This window comes from Colobus angolensis, unplaced genomic scaffold (genome assembly GCF_000951035.1).
Source record: "Colobus angolensis palliatus isolate OR3802 unplaced genomic scaffold, Cang.pa_1.0 Scaffold155, whole genome shotgun sequence".
NCBI lineage: Eukaryota > Metazoa > Chordata > Mammalia > Primates > Cercopithecidae > Colobus > Colobus angolensis.
Genome location: NW_012114655.1, coordinates 137415 through 151458, shown reverse-complemented (window position 1 = coordinate 151458; position 14044 = coordinate 137415). Strand labels below are relative to the sequence as shown.

General features: G+C 44.3%; 1 protein-coding gene across 1 annotated transcript in view; it reads right to left on the bottom strand.

Moving 5' to 3' along the window:
* The window catches only part of LOC105507886 (receptor-type tyrosine-protein phosphatase mu), a 111754-nt gene that overhangs the window by 13842 nt on the left and 83868 nt on the right, over nucleotides 1-14044 (bottom strand). The window contains exons 10-13 of the mRNA XM_011936598.1: nucleotides 13819-13992; nucleotides 12719-12850; nucleotides 8163-8288; nucleotides 5597-5760 (exon numbers count right to left, since the gene is read on the bottom strand). Coding sequence (XP_011791988.1) covers nucleotides 5597-5760; nucleotides 8163-8288; nucleotides 12719-12850; nucleotides 13819-13992 — 596 coding nt within the window. The remainder of the gene's footprint in view (nucleotides 1-5596; nucleotides 5761-8162; nucleotides 8289-12718; nucleotides 12851-13818; nucleotides 13993-14044) is intronic.

The following is a 14044-nucleotide window of genomic DNA, read 5'->3' as shown; positions in this document are numbered from 1 at the left end:
ATTTATTTGCTTATTTATTTTATGATTTATTTCAGTGTGAGCTTATACATAACAATGTTATTCTATCAGCTAAAATCCGATGGGACTAATACTGATTTTGTTCACATTGTTTCAGCTTTGGCCAGTGACAGCTCCAACAGGATAGCTCTTTTGTTCTTTTCTGACAAGCCCCCAACCTTTCTTCTTTCTTTACTTTCTGCAACCGCATGATGGTCCAGGCTCATTCCGCACTATTCCTGCACCAACTCTGCAGTCCCTCTTTCCTCAAGGAAGTAAGGGACCTTTTTTTTTTTTGAGACAGAGTCTCACTCTGTCGCCCAGGCTGGAGTGCAGTGGAGAGATCTCGGCTCACTGCAAGCTCTGCCTCCTGGGTTCATGCCATTCTCCTGCCTCAGCCTCCCATGCAGCTGGGACTACAGGCGCCGCCACCACACTCGGCTAATTTTTTTTTGTATTTTTTTTTTTAGTAGAGACGGAGTTTCACCGTGTTAGCCAGGATGGTCTCCATCTCCTGACCTCGTGATCCGCCCACCTCAGCCTCCCAAAGTGCTGGGATTACAGGTGTGAGCCACTGTGGCCGGCCATGGGACCTTTTTATTTTTAAACATAGTATAAGTATCATACCTAAAATAACAAACATTACTGTTTTAAAATAATCACATTTCTAGTCTGTGTTGCAATTTCCCACATTGTTTCTTTCAGCTGCTTTTTAAAAAATCCACATTTAAGCAAAGGCCACAGATTGGATTTGGTTGGTATGTCTTGCAAATTTATTTTAATCTGTGAGCTCCTCTTTGCTCTCTCTTTTTTCTTGGGAATTTATTTGTTGAGGAAACAAGGTCATATGTCCTGTAGAGAGTCCCACATCCTAGATTTTTCTCATTCATCACATCTCTGTGGTATCATTCAACATGCTGCTTTCTAACTCTGTATTTCCTGTAAATTGGTAGGTAGTTCCAGGGCTTGATAAGAATTCAAGATTTATTTATTTATACAAGGATACTTAAAGTATACTTTCATTAGGAAGCAAGCCAAAAATATCTGGTTGTCCCTTGTTTTACGGTTTTAAGAGTGATCATCGTGTTTGGATATCAGCTTGATCAACCCATTATGAAATTCCGAATCAGCTTTTTAACTGAAGTATAATATATCGACAATAAAGAGCACTAGTAGACAGCTCACTCCATTTTTACCAACGCATATACCACGTAACCACCACTCAGATCAAGATACAAACCACGGTCAGTCCCCAGTGGGCTCCCTCACATTCCTTCCTCAACAATACCATCAGTATCACCAAAGAGAGTCCATTCTTAAGCCCAGCATCATCAATTGCTTTTACCTGTTCTTCAGCTTTGTGTAAATGGAACCATACACGATGTCTTCTCCTGAGACTGGCTTATTTCACTCTGTGTTGTCTGTGTGAGAATCACCCACAGTGTTACATTGGTAGTTTATTCTTTTATATGGCTAAGGAGAATTCCACTGAATGAATACCCACTGTACAATTTATCCAACAGCTGATGAATGTTTGGGCTGTTTTTAGTTTTTAAATACTATGAGTAAACTTGTGATAAGCTTATCTTTTGGATGATGATTCATTTATGCAGTCATTTCTCTAAGAACAGAAGAGCTCAGCCTCAGAGTGCCTGTACGTTTAGCTTTGGTAAATGCTGTCAGTTTCCAAATGGTTGTACAGTATTTACTTCCTTCCTACAGTGTATAAGAGTTCCAGTTACTCCACAGCTTCACTAACACTTGGGATTATTATTTATTTGTCTGTCTTTAAAATTTCAGCCAGGCCGGGCACGGTGGCTCAAGCCTGTAATCCCAGCACTTTGGGAGGCCGAGACGGGCGGATCACGAGGTCAGGAGATCGAGACCATCCTGGCTAACACGGTGAAACCCCGTCTCTACTAAAAATACAAAAACTAGCCGGGCGAGGTGGTGGGTGCCTGTAGTCCCAGCTACTCAGGAGGCTGAGGCAGGAGAATGGCGTAAACCCAGGAGGCGGAGCTTGCAGTGAGCTGAGATCCGGCCACTGCACTCCAGTCCGAGCGACAGAGCGAGACTCCGCCTCAAAAAAAAAAAAAAAAAAAAATTTCAGCCATTCTGGTGAGTACACAGTAGCATCTGATCCACAGTAGCATCTGATCCGTTATTTGCCTAAAAACGAATAACGTTGAGTAACTTTTCTATGCTCATTGGCTATTTGGGACTTCTTTTTTTTTTTTTCCTTCTTCAATGAAGTACCTGTCAAGTTTTTTGCCCATTTAATAAATTGAGTTGTCTACCATTTTCCTATTGGCTTGCAGTACAGCAGTTAAGAAAACATTGTAGCCGAGTCCCTTGTCAGACACATGTATTAGAAAACTCTCCTCCCACTGCCTTGCTTTTTCACCCTCTTATTGACGTCTTTGGATGAAGAGAAGGGTTTAATTTTAATGAAAGTCCAATTTGTCAGTCTTTCTTTTAAGGCTAGTGTTCTGTGTCCTGTTTACCAAATCTACCTGTGGTCATGGAGATTTTCTCCTCTGTTTTCTTCTAGAAGCTTTGTTGTGTCACTTTCCCTATTTGGTCTACCATCTATCTGAAAGGGATTCTGTACATGGAGTGAGGGAGACCAATGTGTCCAGGCAGTCTCCCCCACCCTCTGCAGTGCTGTGTTGCAATGGCATCTTTGTTGTAAGTCAGATGACGCTGAGGTATGGATCTGTCCCTAGACTGTCTCTTCTGCTAATTAGAAGATTAGCTGTTTTCCATCCTTGCGTTAACATTACACCACTTTTCCCATCAGCTTTGCACCTAATGCTTTTGGCAGCTGTTGAAGACCACTGTCTAATCCATTATTTTCATCAAGAGTTGCAAAGTGGTGAAATCTTAATTCTATCCATTAATCTGGTTTTATTAGCTGGGAGACACGTATAAAGAAAAATACTCCCTATTTGCATACCTTGAGTATCTGTGGCTCAAAGCACCTGCAGGTCTTGTCTCAGCCAGGAACTCTCCACCCACAGCCATTAGGTGGCGCTACACTATGCTGAATGCCATGCTCTTACCTCCAAGAGGAACACTGGAGTGGTCTGATTCTTTCCTGGCCAGTACTGGGGGATGCCAATGTAAACTAATTTTGTTTCTTATAGCTAAAAAAAAACCTCTTAGATTTAGATATATAAATGTAAACAAAAATAAACATTCTCACCAGGCCTAGGTCTCATGCCCACCTTGATGCTAAGAGAGCAAGAGACAGTTCCACATGGACCAAGGCGGGGCCTTAGAGAGGGAGGAATGTTCCAAAGAATAATCAAGGTTCTCTCAGCGGAAAATGGGAAGAGATGCTGCACCGGCAGGAGAGAAGAAACAACGGATGCCTCCCACCGTCCACTGTGAAGAACAGCTGATTGCTTTAGGTTTCACATGGAACAGCAATGTCACTGTTTAGTTCTGTGGTCACAGCTGCCTCTGGGAAGAGTGTTGTTGACAAGGTGCAGTGATTTAAGAAATCTTTATGTCTTCTTGTTAGGCCTGTCCTGGTGCCTCAACTTCTTCTAGTCACTAGTAACTTAGTCCTGTGGGTTAAAGCACTGACCCTTTTTAGAAAGTACTAATCCCGGGGTGGGGGGGAAATGTACATCTAGCTCAGATGCTGGTCTCCAGATGCAGGCAGGGATATCTGCAAACATTTTTAGTATTTTAGAAAAACCTGACATATCTAATAATACAAACGAACTACAATATTAATATTTTTTGCTGGGATTTTATCGTCTCAGCGTGAGCCTCTTATTCTGATCAGAGGTCGGATCTGGATTGAAGAGAAATAAAAATAGGGATGTGGACTGCTAATGAATTTTTTTGGTCATTTTCTTGATAGAGTTTTTTGTTTTTTTTTTTGAGATGGAGTCTCGCTGTGTCCCCCAGGCCTGGGTGCAGTGGTGCGATCTGGGCTTACCGCAAGCTCCGCCTCCCGGGTTCACGTCATTCTCCTGCCTCAGCCTCCTGAGTAGCTGGGACTACAGGCGCCCGCCACCATGCCCGGCTAAGTTTTTGTATTTTTAGTAGAGACAAGGTTTCACCGTACTAGCCAGGATAGTCTTGACCTTGTGATCTGCCCGCCTTGGCCTCCCAAAGTGCTGGGACTACAGGTGTGAGCCACTGCGCACGGCCGATAGAGATTTTTTAATGCACTGGGTCCAGGAGAAGAAAGTGGGGATGACAGCAACTAGAGAAAGGTGAGGTTGATAAACTGCTTTTTAGAGGACAAAAGATTGGAACTTTTGGTTGAAGACAACTGTGGGTAGGTTCTTACAGCTCTTTCCAAAGGAATATCAGTTTCCTGCAGGATGAGACACTATCGTGTTCTGACTGCTGAGAGACAGGCAGAGTCCTGGGTTTCCTGGGAAACCCCGCAGGCCCAGGGTAGGAGGTGGCACTGCATTAGACAAGGGCACTGACTGGAGAGTAACCCACGCCCTGAGCCAGGTCTGCAACTTTAACTAGGCTTGATCTACCCGGAGTGAATATTTTGCCTTCAATTTAAGAGAGATCTCAGTGTGTACTTCTAATGATACTTCACTGAAAAGTGACATACGCGTATACTTTAAATTTCTCCCAATTCTCTAAGCATCTTCCTTAACTGCCACGACTTTCTAATTGCCTGTTCTATTAAGCCGATTCCAGCTGGTTGATTAGCTACATATCATTGCCAATGAGAAAATGCAGGTAAAAGTGCTTTGAGAAGCGTGGCATTCTCTATTCAGGGGCTCTCAACCTTATTATCTCAACACATTGAGATCACCTAGGCATTTTAAAAACACACCCATGTGTGGGCCCGACTGCCAGAGATTTTGATCTAATTGGTTGGGGTGTGGCCTGTGTGTGGGCTTTTTTTGTTTTTTCATTTAAAGCTCCTCAAATAATTCTTAATGTGCAGGTAAGGCTGGGAGCCATGTGGAGCAGGGGTGGCCACATCTAGCACCTGCAAAACCTGCTGGCCTGGAAGCCCCATTTTGGGGACACTGGCTGTAACCAAATCCTCCCAATATACACATTCTCCCAAGAAGCATGCACACACGTGCACACACACACACACACACACACACACACACACCAATTCCTTTGAGACCTCTGATGTGATTTCCAATTGAATAATCAAACAATCTGATGGTAAACTGGCTTTGGCTGGTGGGATGGAGCCCGGAGTTGTAGCATTTGTTGATTTCCATGATGTAAATCCTTCTACCATGGATGAATTCAAGTTACCAACAGTTGAAGACCCAGCTCAGAAAATTCCTGAAAACGTAACAATTGGCTCTCAAGAGCCGGTGTTTTTTTTTTTTTTTTTCTCCAGGGGAGAGAGTTCCTAATCAAAGGGTCAGTGCTTGTTTATACAGCAGTGGCACACCATCCAAATGAAGGACGTGCATATCCTGTTTCCTGAAAAGCCAACCAATCCCTCACTGAGTGTCACGACCACCCCTTCACCTAGACCTACTTATTTCTTCTCCATTTCCAGTGAAACAAAAGACAGAGAAATAGGAGGTGAGAGTGAGTGTGGGGTCTGGCTGTTCTCAAACGAAGAGCTCTGTCAGGCACTTACAAGCAGTGCACAAGCGTGCGGCCTTCCCCGCCGTTGTACTCCTCTTGCCATTTGTCCACCTGGCGAATGAGCTTCAAGAAGGAGCGCTTGGATACGGGAGTGTCCCTGTACATCGGCCAGCCCAGGAACTGGAATTGCTGCACCATCCGATATCCGTCTTGGGGCTACAAAGAACCAGACAACAACGAGGGAGTGGACAGAAAACAGGCATTATTTACTGAATTCCAGTGGGCTGCTGCCACCTACTTGATCTTCCCATTATTAAATGCGAGTCCTGCCTACAAATTACCAAGGTGGCTTCTGCTGGCCTGAAGAGTTATGGTTTTTAATCTCGAGCAGTTACAAACAACCAGGGGGTTGAAATGACAGGCCAGACAAATACGAGTGAGGCAGAATGCTTCCCATTCTGCAAAAGCCAAGAGAAAAATAACACAGCATAAGCACGGACCACATTGTCATGTTAAGCGTTAAAATAACTTCAAATACAGGTAAATTACAGGTAATGAATAATTTAAAACCTGGAGATGTGTGAGCTCATTGTGAAGATCGAGAACACTGCTTCCTGTGAGCATAATACGGTTTTGCTTATTGATGTTGAATCTTGCTAAGATAGCAATAGTTAATTAATCCTTAGTCATAGTGAAATACATTTGCAGAATTCAAAAAAGTGTTATTTAGCTTATGGTAGAAACATGAAAACAGCTTTAATCTGGCCATGGCTAAGTCACCTGGACTGTATCTTCTGTGGCCTTCAGCAGCATCTAACACGGGTGACACTCTCTTCTTGTCAACATGCTTTCCTCACTGGCTGGTCCTTCTCCCACAGCAGTCCCTCCCTCCTGCTCTCTCTGCCTCAGTCTCCCCTTCTCCCAGACCACTTGCTGACAGAAGCCCCCAGGCTCAACCCCTAGGGCGCTTCCTCTTCTTCTGCCTCGCATTTGATTTCATTCATGCTCATGGCTTTAGATATTACCAATATCCCAGTAAGTCATAAATATATACATCTGGTTCAGCCCTCTCTCTTGAATTTCACCCTTATATTTTCAAAGGCCCACCTGATATTCCCACTTAGGGGCCTAACAGTCATCCCAAACCTAGTATGTCTACAATTGAGCTTCTGATCCTTTCTCCATAATGCCCCCCACCCCCAAACAATCCGGTGACACGGGCAGCCTGGGCAACACCTCAGTCAGTGTCCATTCCATCACCCTAGCTCTCAGGACAGGAACCTTGAGTCCCCTCCATTCCCGGGGATCGTGCTGGTGCTACCTTCAGAAAATACCAGAACCTCCCCCTTCTCGTGACCTCCACTCCTGCTCCCTCCCGTCTCACCATGATCTCCTCTCTCATCCTGTCATTTCTCATGAGGATTATCCCGACAGCCTCTGATGCCTCTCTCCTCCAGCCTGTTCTCAACACAGGTGCCAGAGCGCTCCTTTTAAAATGTACATTACACCACTGGATTCTTGCACTCAAAACTCTGTAATGGCTCCTTACTTTCTTCAAAGCAAAAGCCCAAATGCTGACAGTGACTGCCAGGCCCTTCAACCGGGGGGCTCCAACCCACTGTCATTCCAGGTGAACTGCTCACTCCCCATCAGCTACTCTTGCCTCTGCTCACTGAGCCTCGGCCACACACCTCCTTGCTGTCCTGGCACTCACGTTGGGGAACACATCTTGGGGCCTCTGCACTGAACCTTCCTTCTGCCTAGGAAGCTGCCTCCCCAGAGAGCCTCAGTGCTCTCTGGCCTCCTCCATCTTGGCTCACGGGGCACACATGCTTACAACAGAGCGTGCTTCCGCTGTGCAAGGCCCTAGCACTTTCTAACCCCCCTACTGACTTTCCTGTAGAATTTGTCACTTCCTAACTTACTGCATCTGTTATTATATCTGTTATTTATTGTCTGATTTCTGACAATAATTCTTTGCTTGACCAAACTTTCGCCAGGCTCCTGAACCTTCTCCTAGGCCTATCCATGAACTTCCTTGTAAAATCCAGTTTTAGCAATTTCTGCTAAGTCACCGTGGCAAGAACCACCCACCCTCAATGTCTGATCATATTTGATATCTGATCAGGCTCCTCATCCTCCACCATCCCCAGGTATGTGTTCAGCCAGACAGCTGAGGGCCTGCCTTCAGCCAGAATCCTGTTAGGTCAGTTTAGCCAGAACCCTCCTTACTCTTGATGCCTCCCCTTAGTAATTTTCCATCCACGGACCCCCACCCTCCCTGTTGGCTATAAATTCCTGCCTGCCCATGCCATACTCGGAGTCGAGCCCACTCTCCCTCGTCCACTGCAAAGTCCTGTGACAGGGGTCCCTGCAACTATCATGATGGTCTTGAATAAAGTCTGCCTTGCTGTGCTTTAATAAGTATCATTACTTTCTAAATACTGCTCCCGTTATAACATAACCTCCGTAAAGTCAGGAATTTGTGCTTTTTTTGGTTCACTGACATATTCCAAACTCCTGGAACAGTGACTGACATAGAGTAAGTGCTCCAAATGGTCAATGAGTGAGAAAATAAATGAAGCCATAATCACAGGCATGATGGGCCCGTCTCTTACTCTGGCTGCATTATAAATACGGAATATCCTGCTGATGATGTCCTCTTCTAGGTCAGCAGAGACAAACTCCACCTGGATGGGGCCGTGTCTGTGTACTCCGTTTTCTGGCCAGTACTGTGGACACAACTGAATTCAAAACATACAAACACAGGGTTAATTAAAAGAGGAAATTTACTCCTAACAGTTTGGATAAGGTTAGTATTGACATTCAGTAATCCTTTTTTTTTTCCTAAGAGATAGGGTCTTGCTCTGTCTCTCCAGCTGGAGTGCAGTGGTGTGATCATGGCTCACTGCAGCCTTGAACTCCTGGGCTCAAGCAACTCTTGCCCCTAAACCTCTCAGGTAGCTGGGGCCACAGGTGTGTGCTACCATGCCTGGCTAATTTTTGTGTTTTTGGAGAGACAGGGATCTCGTTACGTTGCCCAGGCTGGTCTTGAATCCCTCTTCTCCAGTGATCCTCCTGCCTCGGCCTCCCAGATGGCTGGGATTACAGGTGTGGGATGCTGTGTTTGGAGACATCATTCAGGAATTCTGAAGACTTCACTGACTCCCTTTGTTTTCTTTTCTTTCTCTCTTCTCCTCCCAGCAATGCAGGCTTTTGGACTTCCTTGCTAGCTGATTCCTCAACTCCACCTGTCCTTTTCCTGGGACTTTTCCTTCATTTTCTCAGAAAGCACCTTTTAGCCATGAGTAATTCTGCTTTCCTATGAGGTCATGTGAATGGCAGTCGCCATGTCCCCTTGTGCATGGTGAAAGGAACTCTCATCAGGCCCCAGGGAGAGGCACCAGGTGCCACCCCAGGATGTAAGGTACTCAAGATGGCTATGCAAGTCTTAATGCCCAGATCTCCACGCTCTGCTGGCGGGGACTGCTCTCTGCTGGCTGGAACTGCGAGTGGATTTTATAACCACTATTCGGAATAAGGCTATTTTGTGACAAGGTTTGGAACTGATGACATTGTTGGGTTGCATTTTTATGTTCCAGTCCAAACCCTCGCAGCTCAGATCTAGCAAATCTGTTGTAATAAGAGTAAATGCTTTGCTGTTTTACCTGGAAGTGGCCTAATTAAAAAAGCAATTTCCTAGAGCCTCAAACTCTAGCTATTGTTGATACTGAGTAACTAGAACTTTTGCATGAATGTAAATGCACAACTCAGTGCAGTAGGAGTGGTGCTGGGCATGGTGGCTTATGAAGCTGCTTATTAGCTAGCACCCCACAAAATTCCTACCCTTGGAAACAGTCAGGAAGGAAGAACTGCTAAGATTTTTCTCTTCCAAAAACCCTTCTTAAAGCCCCGAAACCTTAATAAGCATTTAAAGTTTGAAATTACAGGGACTTCTTATCCCTATGACTTTTTTTTAAGTAGCTTCTACCTTTTTTTTTTTTTTTTTTTGAGACACAAGCTCGCTTTGTTGCCAGGCTGGAGTGCAGTGATATGATCTCGGCTCACCGCAACCTCCCGGGTTCAAGCGATTCTTCTGCCTCAGCCTCCCGAGTAGTTGGGACTACTGGCATGCGCCACCATGCCCGGCTAATTTTGGTATCTTTACTAGAGAGGGGGTTTCACCATGTTGGCCAGGATGGCCTCGATCTCTTGACCTCATGATCCGCCCACCTCGGTCTCCCAAAGTGCTGGGATTACAGGTGTGAGCCACCGTGCCCAGCCGCATCTAACTTTTATCTTTCTGATTTAGCTGAGGGACAGGTGGCCTATGGAAAGGCAAGGAGAGAACTACTTTATTATATAACCTGTTTCTATACTGGGCCAAGAGCAGAGGAAGACAATCACCTAATTTTATGCAGAATGATGTGTCAGAAAAGGAGGATCCACTGGTTGAATTTCTAGATGATTTCTATTTTCCAAAGGATCTAAAATCTCATTGTCCAAGGTTGCTAAGGTTGATTTATACCCAAGATTGCAGGATAGTTTTCAGTGAGCAGCAGGTCAGCCGAAATTGCAATATCTCTCTCTCCATCACAGAACAGTTAAGGTGGGATTTTATAAGTAAGAATGAAAGTAGGGTAACCAAGGGTGCTTTTTATGTTAGCTAAGCTGATAGTATTTTAAAAAGTACATTTATTTATTTTTAAATAATGCTTCCATGAAATATTTCCTCCCTCACCAGCACTTCCTGGTGACAAGTTATAAAACTGCCTTGTCAAATAATAGCATGCTGATGTTTATTTTCTTTTTTTTTTTTTCTTTTTTTTTTTTGAGACGGAGTCTCGCTCTGCCGCCCAGGCTGGAGTGCAGTGGCCGGATCTCAGCTCACTGCAAGCTCCGCCTCCTGGGTTTACGCCATTCTCCTGCCTCAGCCTCCCAAGTAGCTGGGACTACAGGCGCCCGCCACGTCGCCCGGATAGTTTTTTGTATTTTTTAGTAGAGACGGGGTTTCACCATGTTAGCCAGGATGGTCTCGATCTCCTGATCTCATGATCCGCCCGTCTCGGCCTCCCAAAGTGGTGGGATTACAGGCTTGAGCCACCGTGCCCGGCCACGTTTATTTTCTTTTTGATGCCCAAGGGTACCCACTGTTAAAATTAACAGGCATTATGATGGTAAGCCAAGATATTTATAAAAGCTGTAAGATGCACATTTGAACCGTTCTGCCCATTTTTCTACTGCCTGAACTTACTCTGCTTTCTGCTTGCTTTCTTCGTTCAAGCTCCTGACCAAAAGTTTGCCACTTACACCAAAGAAATATGAGTGACGCGGCTTGTGCTTGCCTCTTGGCACGTTGCATTCTATGCTCTGCCCAAGTAAACCATGTAGAAAATGGCTTAAATGGTGCATGACACGTCCGTGAACTGGACCTATAAATACTTAAAATCGTTGAGTGCTATTCTTGTAGAATTGCAAAGCCTTTACATTCAAATGCTCAGTTTAGTGTTGGCTAAAAGACTGAATCCCAGGAGCCTCTTTTCTCTCACTCTGAAAATCAGCTCTGTTTGCTGAATAGAACTGGAGTCTTTTTGTCTCTCTTACCCATGAGCCAGCCAAGGCTTGGTTTGAGTCCAGATAGTTCGGGTTTAGAATGCGGCTTTAGAATTCCAGTGCAGTTGTTCAAAAAGAACACACTAGAATCACTGATGTCTTGTTCACTAATATGAACAAAAATATCTCCACATTTCAGGATTCACATGAAGAAAAAAACCATACTGGTTCTAAATAAGGAAGAAGTCCCTTATTCTATAAGTGTCTGTGACTTAAGACTCTAGAATAGGTGAAATTTCAGCCATGCCACTATAAGTTAGAACATCAGGATACTTGGTTCTATTTTGAGTTGGGTCTTTGAAGCTTCCCAAGCCATGGTGTCTACTTGTCTTTATAAATGACCGTAAGCTAACCTTCTCAGAGCATCAGTGGGGAAGAGTTTTAAAATATTCAAGCTTCTTAAGCCAAAAGGACTGGATAAGAACAAAGATTATCATCATTATTTCATTAACCAGCTTTCAGGCGAGAGCTTTGACAATATAATGCAGTGCCTCAGACATAATTAAAAACCTTACAGAACTGAATTGAACGTCCATGCCATTTATGGTTGGATGATGGCAAGAAAATAGATTGTAGGAAGGAAAAATCTGGCCATGATGTCTAGTTGGGATGCTGAAATGCTTCAGACCTTTTTTTTTTGTTTTTGTTTGTTTGTTTGTTTTTAAGAAAAAGAAAGAATTTGTGTCTACTGGACAGGAAATTAATTCAGTTCCAGAACAAGGGGTTTCTTAAAACACGCTAAGGTCAAACTTCCCATAATGTCTACTGTCATGATGGTTGTCTATGACTGGTATAGGCACATCCCAAAGCAATGAATTCATCTCCTAAAGGACCACTGCACTAATGCTTGCCTGACAACCTGCTTCAAGAAAATGTGTCTAACCCTATTACTAACATTGAGTCATGACTGTCTAATTCTTTCTCTTTAATGTTTAACAGTAACTATGCAAAAGCCCCATTTATCATTCCAAACTTCTCTTATCTCCAAGTCCCAGTATTATTTCTTTTTAATATCTTTACCAAAGCATTGAGAAAACTAATTGCTGTGCCTTAAAATTGCTTGCCTGTCTCCACTGTCATCCCAACACTGTCACCCTGCATGACAATCTCTACCTGTAGGCTCCCAGTGAGCTGTGCCAGGAAGCACACAGTTGCTCTAGGAATGGGATCAGGGGCTGTGTCAAATGCTATCTTCCCTTCTCCACTGTTCTCTGGTTTGCTTGCTCTGCTTTGGCTCTGTGATGTTCAGGTTCCTGCTGAGCCCTGACTTGGTCTGCGACTTTGTCAACCTCCAGTGGATATTTCCATCTTTCAGGAACAGCTCAACTTTTGGCCCTGTCTTGCCGTGTCACCTCAACCATCTATGATTTCAGCCTGTATTTCTGGTTTCAACTGACTTTCTAACCCCTAATTCCGTCTGATTTTTAACCTTGGTGTTCAGCATCCCCAGTTCTCAACTTCAACTGGCACTTGAGACCTGGCACCAGGGCCTGCACTTCTCAGGTGCAAACAAACTTGACCCCCCGGCACTAGTTCTGACTGTAAGAAGTCCGGGTCTCACCTGGGCAGGATCCACATCATTTAGCATCACTACAGATGTGCAGTGATAATCCAGGACCAGTCTCCAAAAGTCTTTCACTGTGTTTGGCAAAGGATGCTGGGTGACTATAAAAGCTGAAGGCTGTTTATAGCTCTGCAAACACAAACAAGAATGCTCCAAATATACTCAGGAAAATGGGAGGAGAAGCAGCTAAGTTCTTTCATGCAGAAGGAAACTTGTGGCACAGAACACTGAACATGTTTAACAGTTGTTGAATTCTGTCACCATTGTCAGCACCAATATAGACTAAATATAAACTTCTCCGCAGAATAAGAGTGATAAAAGTCTTACTTTGATACCAAGAAAACTTAATTAGTATCTCTTATCAATTTTTAGAAAATTTCTGGTAGAGCGGCAATATCGAATCTGTACATGATTATCTTGATGGAGAAAATTTAACTTTACTTTTAAAATTACACATAATTAAAAGTTCTGCTTTTTCTAAAACTTGTTTGCTAGCAATTTGTATGTGTGACAGTGTTCTTACTTCTGCCATAAAGAATACATCTACTTTTTTTATAGCTCTGAAGAGCTTCAAAAAAGTTTTAGGTACCTTTTATGATATGACACCAATAGAATTAAAATTTCCGCATTAGCACAGAACACACCCATTCATTCTTTCCATCAACTGAATAGCAACAAGTAAACAGACTGATGGGAAGTAATGAGTTGCGCTTTCCCCTGTTAACTACAGGCTAAATTACAGGAAAATGAACTAAAATAATGTTGCAAACCGATTAACCCATTTTCCTGCCATGGTGACTTCACAGCTGTCCCCTGCTCCCCGCGCAGCAGGTTAAAAATCTCAGCGCTCAGAGGGCAACTGTGCCATGTTGCATTTACCGATACTTCTGGCCTGGTGGTCCCTGAGAAACCAAAGATATCATCCCTGACACAAAAACATACGTGGAATCTGAAATCTATTTTTTGTTGGAAACAAAAGTTTGTGTCTTAAAAAACAAAAGGGCTGGTGAGCAGAAGGGGAAGACCCACGCCTATTCTGCAGTCCTCCCAGTCCAGTCACCCCAGCCTCGGGCCCCTGCGCGAAGCAGGGCACTCACGTCCATGAGGGCAGCGTTGATGTAGTTGCTGCTCTCCCCGTCGATGGTGATGAGGAAGGGCAGGCAGCGGTCCGGGGGCAGGATGTCCATGCACCGGTTTTTCTCATGGTTCCGGGGCAACAGCGCGATGCTGCAGTCCTCCACTCGCAGCGTTGGCGTCACCATGTTTAGGGTCTACGTGAGAAAAGAAAGGCATGTGAGGACAAGAAGACTTGACAGCGGATTC